Raw genomic sequence first — 15,916 nt, 5'->3', positions numbered from 1 at the left:
AGAAGGGAGACACCAAGGAACTTCTAATTAGAGACTGACCCTGCAGTGCCCATTGGAAGGGGAAGCAGAGAGCAGAAGACACAGGGGGAAGTGGAGCATCTCTGTTCTTTCCTTGGATCCTGAGTCGAATCCCTCCGCTGCCATCTACGCAATGTTTAGGCACGGGGTTTTTGGAAATTCATGAACTCCACCCCCACCCCACCCCATACGTTTGCAGGAATTCCCTCCAGCCAGACTCCTGAAGGCTTTAGCCAAAATAAACCCCACTCCTTTCAGGAATGATACAGAGGGCAGCAGTGGGAAGGCAAGGCTAGGTTTTATGGAACCTGCAAGGCACTATGGGCCTGGTAGTCATTCTGCCTGTTATGCCCCATCCAAGGGTACCTCAGGAAGCTACTAGGCCCTTCGTGCCTTGGAGTTCCCAGAGAGCTTTGCCGTGCCTCGTCGCTTCCTTCGTTTTTGTTGTTTCTCAGCTGAAGCCATTGCCTCTCATCTGAAAGCAGTTACAGGCTGGAAGGGTCTGAGAGAGGGGAGTTAGGTAAAGCCCCCAGAAGCCTGGTTGGGGGTGTGTGTTCCTGCAGACCTCTTTGGGCCCAAAAAACCCATGCCTAGCAACATTGTCTTCTGCATGTTGCAAGCCGAGCCGTGTTCCATCGTGGCCCAAATGGAGGCAACTTCGAAGAGTCTTCTGTGGTTGGTATAGCTCTTAGGTCAGATCAGAGCTCCCAAAAGCTATTATTTAGGTAGACTCCGAGAGCCTCTCAGCTAGGATTGCCACTGGCAAGTCCCGGGAATTCGTTTTTTCCCACTTGTTGGGCCGGGCTTTAATGTTTGCAAAGTCAGGGTCTTTGCTGGCCGGATGCTTTTCATTGACCCCTCCGTTCCTGTCTTTCTCCAGGTTCAAGCCCAGCCCCAGACCGTAACTCTGTCCCAGACGACGGCCGGGCAGCACCAGGTCCAAGTGATCCCGGCCACCACCGCCCAAGTGGTCCCCCAGAAACTCATCCAACAGCAGGTGGTCACCACCGCGTCCCCCCAGATTCAAGCCGCCGGGGTTCAGAACCCGGCTCAGCCCTCAGCGGCATCCGAGGGCCAGGCTCAGCAAGCGAAAGTCCAGATGAGACCTCCCGTCCGGTTAAAGGCACCCAACAAGCCCAGCTGAGCCCACGTGGGACGCTGGGGGGGATGGTAGTGGAGGAGAGGGAGGATATTCTGTCTGAACGCCTTCCACACTGGCAAATACAGGGCAGGGTCCCTGTGAGAATCCCTTCTTCTTAAACCTCTTCAGATCTTCTGTGCTCCAGAAGGGGAACCTAAGGGAGCAGCTGCTTTAGCCAAGAACCTCCACATTGAGCTGCTGTTGCTCTTTAATTCTAATGAAAAGTTCCACCCCAAGAGGGGACCTTCAAAACCATCTGGCATGTAAATATCGAATGACTCAACCCCTTCCCTGTTTCAGCCAAACCTCAGCACTGAGGTGGCTTCTGAGCATCAGTAGACATTTGTCCGCACATGGCATCTCATCGTCATCACTGCCAGAGAGGAAATCGGATGTTTTTTTTATGGGCGCCCAGAGTTCAGGATATTTTCCAGAAACGCCGCCCGGGTCACGGCTGACCGAAGCACGAGTCTTCTCTTCCGCTTGTGGGTAGGGCAGAGCGCTTGTGGGGAGGGGAAGAGATGGGTGAGAAGCGCTCCCTGCGGGCCCCTGCCAGTCAGTGTGAAGTTTTGTAAGTATTTGTAATTACGAGCCATGTTTCAATCCCCATTTTTTTTGTAAGTCTTTTTTAAAACAGAAACAAAAAAAAAACATTGGCTAGTTGCGCGTTGGTGTTTTTTTTTAATGTACAGTTTTTTGTTGGTTTTTTTAAACACATCTACCCTTAAGCTTTTGCTACCATTTTTCATTGTTAAAATATTCTAAGCATGTTTTTTAGTAAATAAATACTGTGTGATAGCAGCTGTGTGTGATCCCCCCCCTCCGCCCCACTTTTATGTTGTAGAAGGACATTTCCGTTCTTATCGCTGAACAAATGTGTTGTTGTCCGTTCCCCCCCCCCCCCTTAGGGAGGCTTCCAGACTGAAAGGATCTCCATCTCGTTCTTAAAGATCCGTTTTTCAGTGTGTTCAGTTCTATTTTGGCTCGACGGGCCGAGAGGATCAAAAAAGTGCAACCGAGTTTGGCCTTAGCGTAAAGAGTCAGCGTGAAATGTTTCTCCTCTTTTTTACTAGAGCTTTGAAAAACAATGGCTGCCCAGATTCTAAGAAGGGAGGTTGGGGTACCAAGATTTCACGTCCAGGTCTGCCTTACAGTTTTCCTTTCTCTAATTCATGTAAAACGGGTGAGCGATGATGATACACATTTAACCAGCATGGCCAAGAGGTTTAGGGATTCTGAGCGCTATAATTCAAAATAAAACAATTTTCCTGTTCTCCAAACTCCCTTTTTTTGTTTTGAAAGACAAACTCTGATTTTACAGATGTGCAGTATTTTAAAAAGCAGCTAAATGAAATATGTTTTTTTTTTTTTACTTGCACTTTTTAGGCCCCCACTTGGGTGTGTTTTTGTGTTAGCTGCTGATCTGTGAGTTGCGAGCTAGTTAAATCGGAACAGGAAGAAAGATGCTAAGGGTGATACTCAGTCCGGAATTTCGCTTGCATTTAGCCTCTTTAGAAATAGGGTTGGGATGTGTGTAATTCCTCAGTCTTAGATCATCACACCAAAGCTTGCTTTCCCTCCTTTTTACAAAGTGTCAGTCGCTCTGCTTGCTTTAAGTCTTCATTAAGCGCATGTGTGTATTAAGTTGTAAATGGACAAAATCCAAGCTAGGACCCAACACTGTTTTGACAGCCTCTGTATTCTTCTGATGATGTCAGATGAAATAATATGTTTTCATGGACAGTGATGGTGACAATTACACACACACACACCCCTCTCTGCCTCCTCTTTTGCCCAACCTCTTTCCAACAGGAGCATACGGAACCCCAGTCTAACTTGTAAATACCTTTACGGCCATAAAAAAACAAACACGTTTGTACCTGATCAATAGAACCGTAAGGACTTGTGTCGTATCCTACCAAAAAGTGTAATAAAGTGTACATTTTTAATAACGCCTGTCCCCGAGTGATGCTTCACGAGAGGTCAACGTTTTGCATTGTCTTCTTCGTTCTGCCGTCCCTTGAAAGCCAAGGAAGGAGGTTGAACTCTTGAAACAGAAGATCAAGAAACTTGTATAATCAAAATCAAGTCAAAGACACACCCTTATTGTCCGTTTGTTTGTTTAGTGCATTTCTAGGCTGCCCTTTCTGGACAGCAGGGGGAAATCACACACGGAAAGAACAGGAATTTAAAACCAGATATGAACAGCAATTTAAAAATGATGGAACAAAAACTGGTTTTAAATCATCTAAAATAGATTGAGATATATAAAACTATTTTTTTAAAAATCCATTAAAAGGATAGATTAACATAGGGCAATTAGCCAAGGCCAAATCAGACACCAAGCACGCCAAAGCCCTCCTTGGAATAGCAATGTTTGCACTTGCTAAAAAGAGAAAGGGGCCAAGTTTTGTGGGGATTGCTTTTAACCCTGGTGATGAATTTTGGAATTGATTGGTTTGAAATGTGGCGGAGACGCTTTGCCGATACTGTGGAGTGCCAGAAAGGCAAACCAGTGGGGGTCCTAGATCAAATCAAGCCTGAACTATAACTCTGAAGGCAAAAAAAAATGTTGAACTTTGAGGTTGTCCGACTTTGGGCACCTCCTGAAAAGGCTGGGTTCTCTAGCAAAGACGATAATGGTAGTAAAGTTTGAAGGCAGCAGGAAAAGAGGAAGCCCAAGTACGAGATGGGCTGACTCCTTAAAGGAAGCCACAGGCTTGAGTTAGCAAGTACTGAACGATCGAGAACAGGAGGAGGGCTAGGAGTCGAAAGCAGCTTGACCATCACGCAACAACCCCGCACTTGGGAAGGCGAGGTTTGGCACCCCGGGTCTCTCTCCGCGCCCAGAGCGCGCCCGGTAGTCTTAACCCTGGAGAGCCACCCCAAAGGGTCTCCGTCTACACGGCAGAAGGGGGGTCCCACCTCCGGATCGTCAGAAGAGGTGGCTGCCTTCTGACACCCTCGCCTGGAAAAAAGAAAGAAATCTGGGCAAGTAGGAGAGGCAAAGAGGGCGCTGCCACCCCAGCCATCCTCTCTTTGCGCTCTCTTTGCGCTTTTGCTTTGAGCGGCGCGACGATCCAATAGGATCCCCCCCCTCCCGGGCTCTGCGCTTCCAAGATCCTCCTCGGGATCCACAGGATCCTCCTTTCCCCCTTGCACCGCCCAGAGACGTCACGGGCTCCCGGGCGGAGCCGGGGCGGTCCTGCCTGCTTTGCCTTCCGCGCACGTGGGGTGGACGGGCTGGAAAAGCCCCGGCGAGCCTTCCGGAAGCCTGCCTTCCCCCCAAAGGAGGCGGCGATCGGGACCGGAGCGATGGCGGCCCGATCCTCGGGCGAGCGGCTGGCCGAAGCGGAGGCCAACCTGGGAGCCAGCCTGGAGGCGCTGCTGGCCGGCCGGAGCCACGCCAACCGGGTCTTCGAGGTCCTGGAGCTGCTGCAGGTGAGGATCGGGGGCGCTGGAGGGGGTGCGTGTGCTTTCTATCCCCCCCTTGGGAGCCTTTCCCCCCTCCTCCCCGGGAGACCTTCTCCCTGCCCCTTCCCACGACCCCCTTGCGCCCGATCCAACCTTTTTCCTCCACCTCCTTTGGCCACGATCCTGGGAAAACGTCTTCCCACCGCGCGCGCCCCGATCCCTTTTGGAAACCATCCTTTGGCCCCTTCCAATGCGCCCAGGTGCTCTGATAAGACTACATCTCCCAGAATTCCTGGCTAGCGCTGAAGGCTTCTGGGAGTTGGAGTCCAAGAACATCTGGAGACCCAAGGGTGGGGATATCCATGGCTTTCGAGGACCCTTCTTGACCCTTTTTCTCCCTGCCAACAACAGGACGAGGACGAGCAGATCATCCTGGCCGCCATCCGGACGTGCAGCCGGCTTTTCGGGGCTTTGCTGGAGCGAGGCGAATTGTTCGTGGGGACGCTGCCCCCCGAAGAGGACGCGCTTCAAGGTGGGGGGGTGATGATCCGTGCCACAAATATATTGCGCGCAGATGATGGTGGTCCTGCAAGACTGGTTAGGTCTTCCGTTCCTGAATATCCAGGGGCAAACGTAGAAGAAATGCCAATAGTCCTTCTCCCCCCCCCCCCATGATCCCCCCCATCATCTCTCTGTCCTCTTCCCCACCTTTTCCCCTTTCGGTTTCAGAAAGCGCCAGCGTGGAAGAGAAGTATAAAATCTGGATGAGGCATCGCTACCAAAGCACCGTCTGCTGCCTGTCGGAGCTGATGGGCCATAGATCTTTCCGTGTCAAAGTGAGTTTATACCCGACGGCCTCTCTGAATGTCATCATCATAGGCATCCTTCAGTCTCGAGAGACTATGGTATCGCCGAATGTAATCCCTGGGAATGGCATTCACAAGCCCCCGGGGGGGGGGTGCACGTGGGTTTGAATGGGAGATGGGAAATTTCTGAAAATTTCCATTCTTTTTTTCTGGGGGGGGGAACACCACGTTCTGGAATTAAAAAACAAAAACGGAACGTTTTGGACATTTTGCCTCTCTAGAGAAAACATCAATGCATAAAAGTCCCAGGAATCTTTCATTTTGTGTGATAAGAGTTTGAATGCCAAACTATATTTATCAGAGCATTAAAAGAACATATTCCACACTCCAATTTTTGTATCTCCAAATTTTTCACACCCCCCCAAAAAAACCCAGCTTTGTTAAAAAAAATGAAGGGAAAAGATTCTCCCCATTTTCTCCCCAGACCTTCTCTAGTTTGAATTCTGCCTGAAAATAGGTTATACAAATGTCACGCCAGCCTGGAGGAGGTTTAAAAGAGGGAGAAGGCAGAACGTGGCCAGCTATTTCTTGACAACCGTTTCCTATATCACGTCTTACAAAGCCGCCCCCCCTCGTCAAAAACGGGATGCTGGCCACACGGCAGCCGTGGGTATTCTGTCATTAGCCCTCTCGTTAGGTCCCATCTCAAGACGAGCTTGGCCCTAGGAAAAATTCGGCTCAGAATTTCTCTGAAAAGTCCTAAAAAGTAGCTTTAGAGTAACTAGAAAACATGACATGTTATGCCTGCACAGCAAGGAGGGAAGGGAAAACGTCACTTGTCATATTTCACCCATTTGTTTCTCCCTTTCTCCACCTCTTTAAAACCCAAGGAATCAGCTTTGTGTACCCTGATGAAATTCGTCGCCTTAGAAGCCGAACACCCTCTGGTCAAGAATGAATGGCGCTTCAATTTCCCCCGAGAGCTTTTAAAAGTGAGTTGGACCAATGAATCCCCTGGCCAACCTTGGGAAGGGTCTGTCGTTGATTTCAGATTTTGTATCGGCTCCACTGCCGCTATGGACGTTCAAGGATGCTTATGGGGACTGGCAGCTACTTAGCCTTTGAATGCAATATGCCCAGGAACGTTGGGAGCTGGTGGGGAGGAATTGTAGCTCCATGGTGAAGCATGTGCTTTGTGTGCCAAACGTCCGATCCTAGCCCTGTCTGCAAGGATAGGGCTAGGAAAGGAAAGAATCTTCTCCAAAACCATGGAGATTTGCTAATGGATGGAACAAAGGTCAGGCTTGGGACGAAGCAACTTCCAACGTCTCTCCTGTTTGCATCTTGCTAGTTGGTGGTGGAAGGCTTGCTGCCCACCGAAGAGAATTCGTCCGTGCTCATCTCTCGCTTCCAAGAATATTTGGACCATGACGACGTCCGCTTCTTCGTGATGAAGGCGGTGGCCGAGAACATCGGCAGCGTGATGCAGAAAGCCAAACGGGTACCGATCGAGCCAAATCAGATTAAACCGTGGGGGGAAAATCGAGATCAGGAAGTCCATGAATTGGGGATAAAGCATAGAAATATGTAAATGAAGAAGTGGCATTATGTAGATGAAGGGGTGTGGCTGTGAAGAACAGTTTCATATATTTCTCTTCCTATATTCCCTTGCAGCTGATAGGCAGGGGGAATCTTCCTTCCGACATGGAAAGCAATATATTGCCGTCATATTTAGTAGACAGACTGTCATAGGTTTATTCTCTGTGTAAATCATTACGTGATTTTTTAGCCCCCCCCCCCGGGTTTTTTGTATGTGCGTGTGTTGGAGCAGCTGACTGATTTTGTGGAGAGCAGGTAATCAGCTCCGGGTTTTCGTTGGAACTAGAGATGGGCACGAACCAGCAGTTTGGTGGTTCGTACCGGTTCGTTTATTGGCTGAACGGGTGCTTCAAAGCCCCACTCTCTGCTCAAAGGCAGCAGTCTGGCTTCCCTGCCCTGCCTCCTCTGGGTGCTGCCTCTTGAGTGGGCACCCGCCAGAGGAGGCAGAGCTTAGAAGCAGTCAAGTGTCTGGCCAGTAAACGAACTGGCACAGACCGCCGATCCAGTGGTTCCTGCCCATCTCTAGTTTGAACTCCAAAAGGAGATACCTAGCAGACGGAACCCACTTTGAAGCTAGGTCTCAGCACCTGAGAGGTTCGGAGTAAAACCCGGCATGGGTTTATTTATTTACACTTCCTCTCCTTCCATCAAAGTTGGAGTCACCCTGCAACATACATATCCTAAAGATAAACAGGTAGAGAAGGCAGTTTAATGTCCTTGATTTCCTTGTAAGAAGGACAGGATAACACCGTATTCAATCAGCAGAATAATAAAAGATAAGTATATTGTTATAGTAACAGGCATGATTTTCCTGATTTCAAGGGGGGAGGGATTCTGCCACATTTGGGGGTGTGTTATTCTCTTTTGAAAGAGGGAGCTTGCCTTCCCTCCCTCTTGAGATGGGTGCTGCTTGAGCGTGCATGCCTCTGTGGGTGCTCTCCTGCACATGTGGTTCATTTTTTATTCTTACCCTGCTCAAGGCACCGCTCCCTGTTTACCAAAAGAACGTCTTCGCTCTTGCCGCCTCCATCAGCATGCCGAGCAAAGAGAGCGAAATAAACAACTTTCTTGTGAAACACGGTGAGTTAAATCTTAGCAGTGGCTTGTCTGGAAGGAAAAAAAACTATATGAGTGTGGTTTTCTCCTGTCCTCCTGTTGAGATCCACCCAGGTTCATATAGATGGAGCTAAATAGTCTGGGAATGGAGCTAAATCCACAAATCATCATCATCATCATCAAGTCCATTCTGACTTATGGTGACCCTTTTCAGGGTTTTCCAAATAGAAAATACTCATGTTTACCCTTCGCTTGCTTTCGGGTCCCCAACCTTGGACCTCCAGATGTTCTTGGACTTCAACTCCCAGAAATCCTGGCCGGAAGAGGTGGCAGTGAAGGCTTCTAGGAGTTGTAGTCTAAGAACATCTGGCAGCCCAGCTTGTTCAGAGCCACACAGACAAGCTCTTCTGCCAGGAGGCCCCGTGGGGAACTGAAGCACACACACGCACACCGACCTCTGGCTCTGCACCAGATACCCCAACCACTGAGCTATCCTGCCATCTTAAATCCATGAAAGGCCATGTTAAATAAAATGTGTTAACCTTAAAAGGTACCCCAAGGTGCTTTACAGAAACAGATGTTTTCGTCTATAGAAGTTTTTGGTTCCCCCCCCCTTTTAAAGTGAGCTGGAGGGAGATCCTTAGGGATGAGGATCTGGTTTGACCTTCCTGAGGGCAATTAAGGCACTTTCTAGAGAGGAACGCTTCCCCAAGACTTAGCCTACAAGGCCCGGATTCAAGGTGCAGGCTCTGACTTCACAGGCTGACCTGGAAACAGAAGGCTCAGACCTCAAGGATTCAGTGATGAATCTCTAAAATCTACAGAAGTGCCCCGGCCACCTTATGTTTAAATGGAAGGCGTCAGACGCTGAAGCTAGAAATCTTCTGCAACCGTAACTTGTGTTCTGTCCCAGCTGTCGTCTTTTCCTTAACAGACCTGAGGGTCTCTTTGTTTTGCTGAATAATTATGTATTTCTCTCCCCCCAAATCACCCTCACAGATAACCAGGAGGAATGGAAAGTTTCCAAGCTGAAGGTATGTCTTTTGGTTGGTTTGACGAAATTATCCAACCTGTTAAAAAAAGACTAGTTTTGCTTATCTTGAAAGAGAATGGTCTTTTCCTTCGCTTCTTTTTTTTTCTGTCTTTCTCTCCAGGAACACCGGCTGGCCTTTGAGAGAATGTGGCTCGGGTTTCTGAAGCACAAGGTGAGCAATGGGACGCGTCTCTGTTGCTCAAGGAACGGATCGAGACGTTTTACGTAGGGAAGTGGGTGGGGTGAAGTCAGAAGGTCTGTTGTGTTGTTTTCCGACAGTGGACAGACAGAGACCTCGGGGAAGCCCTTGAGCAAGGGTTCGAAGCCCCTCCATCATTGAGTGCTCCCTCTTAACAATTTGAGTTTACACAGATATACTGCTCCTGCAGCTGGAGGCACCTTGGAAGGTACCCCAACGACTGAGTGTAGCTGGATTTCTTGCCTTCCACAGATCTGCCCCCCCCCCACAATGTGTCTGAGATGGGGGGGGCATCCAGAACTCTTTTACCAGTAGATGCCATCAGTTAATGAGTGGATAGAGCACCAAAATGCTTAGAAACATTATGAAGGACTTTTGAGAATTTTTTGTTTTGTTTCATCCATCGCTAGAGCCAGGATGAAAAGTGGAACCTCCACAATATTCTGCATTGTGAGGAATCAAACTCCCGAATTCTGGCTCAGCAGCCAGAGACCTAAACCACTGAGCTGTCCAGCCAGCTTTGAGGTCCCTAAGCTGGTCGTTTAAGAGGCTCTACAGTATTTTACCAAACGCTGTGGTTTCACAGACCCTGTTCCTTATTTGATACTTAGAAGTGTCTTACAATCGGAAGCTTTAAGCTGTGCCTCGCTTAGCTTGCTGCACAGAAATCGGGCGGCGCCTCTTTCGAGACCCATTTCAAAATGGTAGCCGCCGTGCAGAAAGAATAAGCTCCTTGCTTTTCTCAAGGATTTGGAGGTTCACAGCAGCTTCCTCTCTGGAATTTGAAATACACGATTTGGCTCATCTCATGGGTCTCTCTCTCTCTGTCCCCCCACCCCGCTGTCTTCTCCCTCCCAAGTTACCTGTCAGCCTCTACAAAAAGGTGCTGGTGATCCTGCACGACTCCATTCTGCCTCATATGAACGAGCCCGTTCTCATGATCGACTTCCTGACAGTCGCCTACGATGTGGGTAGGTAGAGTTCCTTTCTGCATTTCTTGGGCATGGGTGGCCTTGGCATGCCCGGTCCTCTGAGGATGACGGGAGGAGATGGAGGTCCATCGTAGGCAACTAGGTAAGCCCGGAGGTGCAGACCAGAGGTGGTCGGCTTTGAGGAATCTCTCAGGTTCCTCCACCAGATCTTCTGATCAGCTCTGGTGAGTCATTCATCAGGCTCTTCCTCGGGATGATGATGGATAAAATATTGGACTGGGGAGACCTGGGTTCGAATCCCCGCTTGACTGAGGAAACTTACTGGGAGTGAGGGAGGCCATAGGAATACGTTGGCATTTTTCAGGAGATTGCTTTTCATAATATTTAGCATTTTTCTCTTTATGGTTTTCTTACAGGAGGTGCCATCAGTCTCTTAAGCTTGAATGGATTGTTCGTTCTGATCCTCCATCATAATCTGTAAGCTCTGTTTTGCTTTCCCTGGGAAGCCATCATTGCCACATGCTTTTACCCATTTTGAAAGAGTTGCAAGGCCTCACCTAAGATTGATTTCATTTCTTTCTTTCTTTCTTTCTTTCTTTCTTTCTTTCTTTCTTTCTTTCTTTCTTTCTTTCTTTCTTTCTTTCTTTCTTTCTTTCTTTCTTTCTTTCTTTCTTTCTTTCTTTCTTTCTTTCTTTCTTTCTTTCTTTCTTTCTTTCTTTCTTTCTTTCTTTCTTTCTTACATAAGATTTATTGCTCACCAGTAATAGCTCCAAGCTAGAATTGGCTGGCATTTTTCTCTTTACCCTTTTGCCTTCCATTCCACATGTCACCAGAATAATACTGCACATTGTCAAGTCCTTTCTGACTTACATTGACCCTTTCCAGAGTTTTCTAGGTAAAGAGTAATCAGAAGTGGTTTCCCATTCCCTTCCTCTAGGGGGAGCCCTGGGACCATGCAGCTGGCCCAAGGCTACCCAGGCTGGCTCTACTCACTGAAGGCTGGGTGTGGAATCAAACTCCCAACCTCCGCAGCCCAAGACCTAAACTACTGGGCTATCCAGTCAGCCTTTGGCATCATCAGAATATAGGGCACCCCGAAGTGTCTCTGAAACTAACCATGGGAATGAATGAATGAATGAATGAATGAATGAATGAATGAATGAATGAATGAATAAATAAATAAATAAATAAATAAATAAATAAATAAATAAATAAAATAGTGGGGATTATATTGACTCTGATGCCTTTGAGGGTTACAGTGTGTCTTTTGTTGTTTTATTTTTTTTTATATACATGCTTTATGTAGGGAATATCCAGATTTTTACAAGAAGCTCTACAGCCTTTTGGACCCATCCATCTTCCACGTGAAATACCGCGCCAGGTTTTTCCGCCTGCTGGATCTCTTCCTGTCTTCCTCGTAAGTAGTCTGTCCGGCGTGAAAAAGCAGGGAGCACGCCTTTAGGATCCTGTCCGCTTCCCTTCCCTAGACCGCACGCTCCTCCTGCTTCCAGCCGTCTAGAAAGTGCATCTACCTACCCTTTGGCTCTTGGCTCTCTTCTCCCGACAGGCATTTGCCGGCGTACACGGTGGCGGCCTTTGCTAAGCGGCTGGCGAGGCTGGCGCTCGCCGCGCCTCCCGATGGCTTGCTGATCGCCATTCCGTTCATCTGCAATCTCCTGCGGAGGCATCCGTCTTGCAAGGTGCTCATCGACAGACCCGGCGGTCCAGCAGGTGAGAACAGAAGCTGCAGAAAATGGTGGGACGGGTGTGGCTCTTCCTGAGGGTTCTCGTTTGCTTCCTTGCTGTTTTAGATTCGTACCCTACTACAGTGGTGCCTCGCTTAACGAGCGCACCGTTTAATGACGAATCTGCATAGCGACACGTTTTTTGCGATCGCTAATGCGATCGCATCGCGATGTTTAGAAAACAGCTGATCGGCGGTTCCAAAATGGCCGCCGGGTGCAGAAAATGGCCGCCCGCAGCGTTTTCGCGCCCTGCCCTCGCTTACCGGGCAGTGAAAATGGTGGCCGGATGGGAGAATCTTCGCTTACCAGTGTGTTTTTCCCCAATAGGAACGTATTAAACGGAGTTTAATGCGTTCCTATGGGTTTTTCCCCCCTCATAGTGACGAATCCGGATAGCAATATTAATCCTGGAACGGATTAACGTCGCTATGCGGGGCACCACTGTACTTTTTTTCTCCAAAGAGCTGAAAGCAAGGGACTTTGCTTTCTTCCTCCCCACTTTGATCCACCCAATAACCCTGCAAGGTAGGCGAGCCTGTGCGAAAATGGGAAGCTCAGTTCGTTCTCTAGCTCTATGGAGTCTTAAGACCTGGATCTCCGATGTTTTGTTCCTCGCGACTTTCTCCATCTGATATTCCACAGAGATGCTGGAAGACCCCTACCGGATGGAGGCGGAGGATCCTTCGGAAAGCCGAGCATTGGAGAGCTCTCTTTGGGAGATCAAAGTAAGCCCTCCCCACCCCCCGATGACAGTCAGACGGACCATCCTAACTATAATTAGTTAATTCCTCCTATAAGTTCTACTATAATTTTCTGTTTTTCCCATCTCGAGCATCACTAACATGATTCTTTTGAATTGTTTTGACTGTTTTAGTTCATAATGTTTATTGGAACCCGCCCTGAGTAGACTCTGCCTAAAAAGGCGGGATAGAAATCTAATAAATAAATAAAATAAAATAAATGCAGTCGGGCTTGGGATGGGTCGGAGACAAGAGGCAGACCGCTGGATCGTGGACCAACGTGGATGATGGGTGTAATACAAAATGAGCCAGCCAGCCAGAATCTTTATGGGTCATGGACAAGAAAAAAATCGCAAATGCAAGATGACAAAGAATGAATTATCTGGATTTCCAAATTTGTTGTATCTCAAGTCTGCGGCTGTTCATGATCTGGCTCAAAAAGGCAGCCCTGTTCTCCACAATAGTTGATTCTCCTGTTGACAGAATACAGTGGTGCCTCACTAGACAGTTACCCTGCATGACAGTTTTTCCGCTAGACATTGACTTTTTGCAATCGCTATAGCAATTCGCAAAACAGTGATTCCTATGGGGGAATTTAGCTGGACAGTGTTTGGTCCCTGCTTCGCAAACCAATTTTCGCTAGATGACGATTTTGACAGCTCCCTCCACGCTTGCAGAATGGGTGTTTTCGGGACCTAAGCTTCGCAAGACAGCTATTTAAACAGCTGATTGGCGGTTCGCAAAGCGGCTTTCCTATGGCCGATCTTCGCTAGACAACAATGATTCTTCCCCATTGGAATGCATTAAACAGGTCTCAATGCATTCCAATGGGGAAATGCTTTTTGCTAGACAATGATTTCGCTAAACAGTGATTTCAGTGGAACGGATTATCATCGTCTAGCGAGGCACCACTGTATTCCCCAGAAATATTTGGGTTTATCTCTTTAGGTGGTGTGATAACAAAACACGTGCATGCAGAAAGGATGTCTAAGCTGTAGAATGGCTTATGGTCCAGCTGTCTGGATGGGAGATGGGCCTGGATGTGAGGCAGTGTCTTTGTTAGAGTCATTGTATCCCAAATCAAGAAGGGGAAGAGCTTAGGTCTCTGGCGCTGGCATTCATGATCCACCGGGTCACTTCCAGCGCTGCAGTTCTAATATGATGATGATGCTTGCACCGTTCTCGTTTGTTCTGTCCTTCAGACTCTACAGAGCCATTATCACCCAGACGTAGCCAAAGCAGCCGCCACGATTAACACCGCGCTGTCCGTGATGGAGGATGATTTATCGGAGGTGTTGGAGCTCACTGCTTTTGATGTAATTTTATTCCCTACTTGTTCATGAAATTAATTCATCATTTGGGGGAATTTTTAATCTCGCCCTTCGGCTAAAGAGTTTGCAGGGCAGGAGAAGGGCAAGCACGGCGGGGATGTGAGCTGTTTTTCCTGGCTGGATAGCTCGGTGGTATGGAGTTCGATTCCCCCCCCCCCCACTGGGCCATGTAGGGGAAAAGCCAGCCTGTGTAGCCTTGGGCAGGCTGCATAGTCCCAGGGCTCCCCCTAGAGGAAGGGAAGGGTAAAACACCTCTGTTTCTCAAACCCTGGAAAGGGTGACCATAAGTCAGAATTAACTTGACGACTCTTCCCTTAGGAGGCTCAGTGGGGAATTAAACTCAACCTCTGGCGCCACAGCCCAAACCACTGAGCTATCCAGCCAGCTTTTGTGGACACAGATCCTGCCAAACCAAACCCTGTTTGCCTTAAAAGGGATTCAGGACACAGGATTTTTGTTTTTTAATTCCACAACAGACGAACACATCCTGAAAAAAACATGCAAGTCTCAACTAACCTTCAAAAATACTTTCAACCTCTCCCTCTCTTTTTCTGTCTCTCTCTGGTGCAGATGTTTGACAAAGACGTGAAGAACGAAACCACAGAAGTGCCCTTGGAATTTCAGCGTGTCCGAGGCTTGTTCGGCAAAAAGCAGGATATTTTTGCAGAGTACTTTACATTAGAGTGATTCTCGAAACCTTGTTTTTGTTGAAAGATGTTGTAATAAAGTGTATTATTATTTTTATTGCTGTGGATAGTTTTATTAAACATGACCCTTGCATATGTGAAGTTTTCAGTGCATCTAAAAACTTATTTTTTAGTATAATTTTTTTAAAAAAAATTATTATTTTTTTAGTCCGCTATTATCCACCCCCGTCCTGCCGTGTGGTAGGGTCCTGGGGTGAACCGAAGACGAGCGATGCTTGATCACAAAAGATTCCTATCGGAGTGGAGGGAAGGACGAGACCATGTCTGAGTACCAAAGTGAATGCTTATTTCTGTTAATTAAGTCAAGTTGCCTCCAATTCATGCCAACCCAATGAATGAATGCTTTCCAAAATGTCCTCTCCCCGGCCATCTTGCTCAGCTCTTGTGATTTCAAGCCTGTGGCATCCTTTAATGAGTCGGTCCATCTTGTATTGGGTCTTCCTCTTTTCCTACTGCATCCTACCTTTTTCCCAGCACGATGGTCTTTCCCAGAGAATCCTCCCTTCTCAGGACGTGCCTGAAGTTTCGTCATTGTGGCCTCCAGAGATACTTCTGGCTTGATTTGTTCTAGGACCCACTTGTCCATCTTCACTCACTCAAGTTATGCCAACCCGACATGAACCCTCAGTAGGATTTTGACCGTAGGTTTTAACCTTCACCTCACAAAATGGGTACCTTGCTTTGAAGCAACGAAAAATCTGCTAATCCTGGTTGGGATCAGAGTCGGTGGATTGAAACCAGAAGCTTGAGGAGTTCCTTTTTGTAAAATTAGCAACCCTCACAATCCCTGGCCAGTGGCTCCAGTTGAAATCCCTCTCACGATCGGGGCCTCCTGTTGATTTATGGTAGCCACTGGCTTTCCGTCTTTCCTTTTCAATCCGTAACCTTCTTGCCCTTGAAAAAACAAGGGGGGGGGATGTTCTTTCTTAGAAGATCTGCTTATCTTCGTGAGGAAAGAGTGGGTCTCCTCTCACGCTTCAGAAAGCGAGCTGTTTATAAATATTTAAGGTGCAAAGCTGTGGTAACGGCGCCAGCCTTATCAGTCTGCACAGCCGTTCGCGAGGAGACTTTCAGGGGGCCTTTGCGGGCGGGAAGATTACAGATGCTTTTAATCATCCTCGGTATTAACTGCGACGCGAGATGGGAGCAGCCATGCAGAAGGGAAGATAAATCGCCGTTGCGATTTTGATTTTGA

The 15,916-nt window shown here is 48.0% G+C and overlaps 2 protein-coding genes across 2 annotated transcripts in view; both read left to right on the top strand.

The window, feature by feature from the left end:
- The window catches only part of EP400 (E1A binding protein p400), a 71,055-nt gene extending 67,944 nt beyond the window's left edge, over positions 1-3,111 (top strand). Inside the window, exon 54 of the mRNA XM_078381920.1 lies at positions 899-3,111. Coding sequence (XP_078238046.1) covers positions 899-1,162 — 264 coding nt within the window. The 3' untranslated portion in view covers positions 1,163-3,111. The remainder of the gene's footprint in view (positions 1-898) is intronic.
- Positions 3,112-4,390: 1,279 nt separating this feature from the next.
- NOC4L (nucleolar complex associated 4 homolog) lies at positions 4,391-14,758 on the top strand. Its single transcript, XM_020788852.3, has 15 exons — positions 4,391-4,600; positions 4,985-5,105; positions 5,303-5,409; positions 6,270-6,371; positions 6,731-6,880; positions 7,959-8,058; positions 9,034-9,068; positions 9,189-9,239; positions 10,126-10,237; positions 10,615-10,675; positions 11,505-11,615; positions 11,766-11,929; positions 12,586-12,668; positions 13,886-13,999; positions 14,585-14,758. The coding sequence occupies exons 1-15, from the start codon at positions 4,475-4,477 to the stop codon at positions 14,699-14,701; spliced, it is 1,554 nt and encodes a 517-aa protein (XP_020644511.3). The 5' UTR covers positions 4,391-4,474; the 3' UTR covers positions 14,702-14,758.
- Positions 14,759-15,916: the final 1,158 nt, after the last annotated feature.

This window comes from Pogona vitticeps, chromosome 14 (genome assembly GCF_051106095.1).
Source record: "Pogona vitticeps strain Pit_001003342236 chromosome 14, PviZW2.1, whole genome shotgun sequence".
In the NCBI taxonomy this organism is placed as follows: Eukaryota; Metazoa; Chordata; class Lepidosauria; order Squamata; family Agamidae; genus Pogona; species Pogona vitticeps.
Note: the sequence above shows the minus strand (reverse complement) of the source record. Positions and strands in the feature narration are given on the sequence as shown.

Coding starts and splice junctions, on each gene's coding strand:
- NOC4L (XM_020788852.3), top strand. CDS start 4,475: ATGGCGGCCCGATCCTCGGGCGAGCGGCTGGCCGAAGCGGAGGCCAAC. Junction 4,601..4,984: donor AGGTCCTGGAGCTGCTGCAG/GTGAGGATCGGG, acceptor TGCCAACAACAG/GACGAGGACGAGCAGATCAT. Junction 10,676..11,504: donor CTGATCCTCCATCATAATCT/GTAAGCTCTGTT, acceptor TGCTTTATGTAG/GGAATATCCAGATTTTTACA.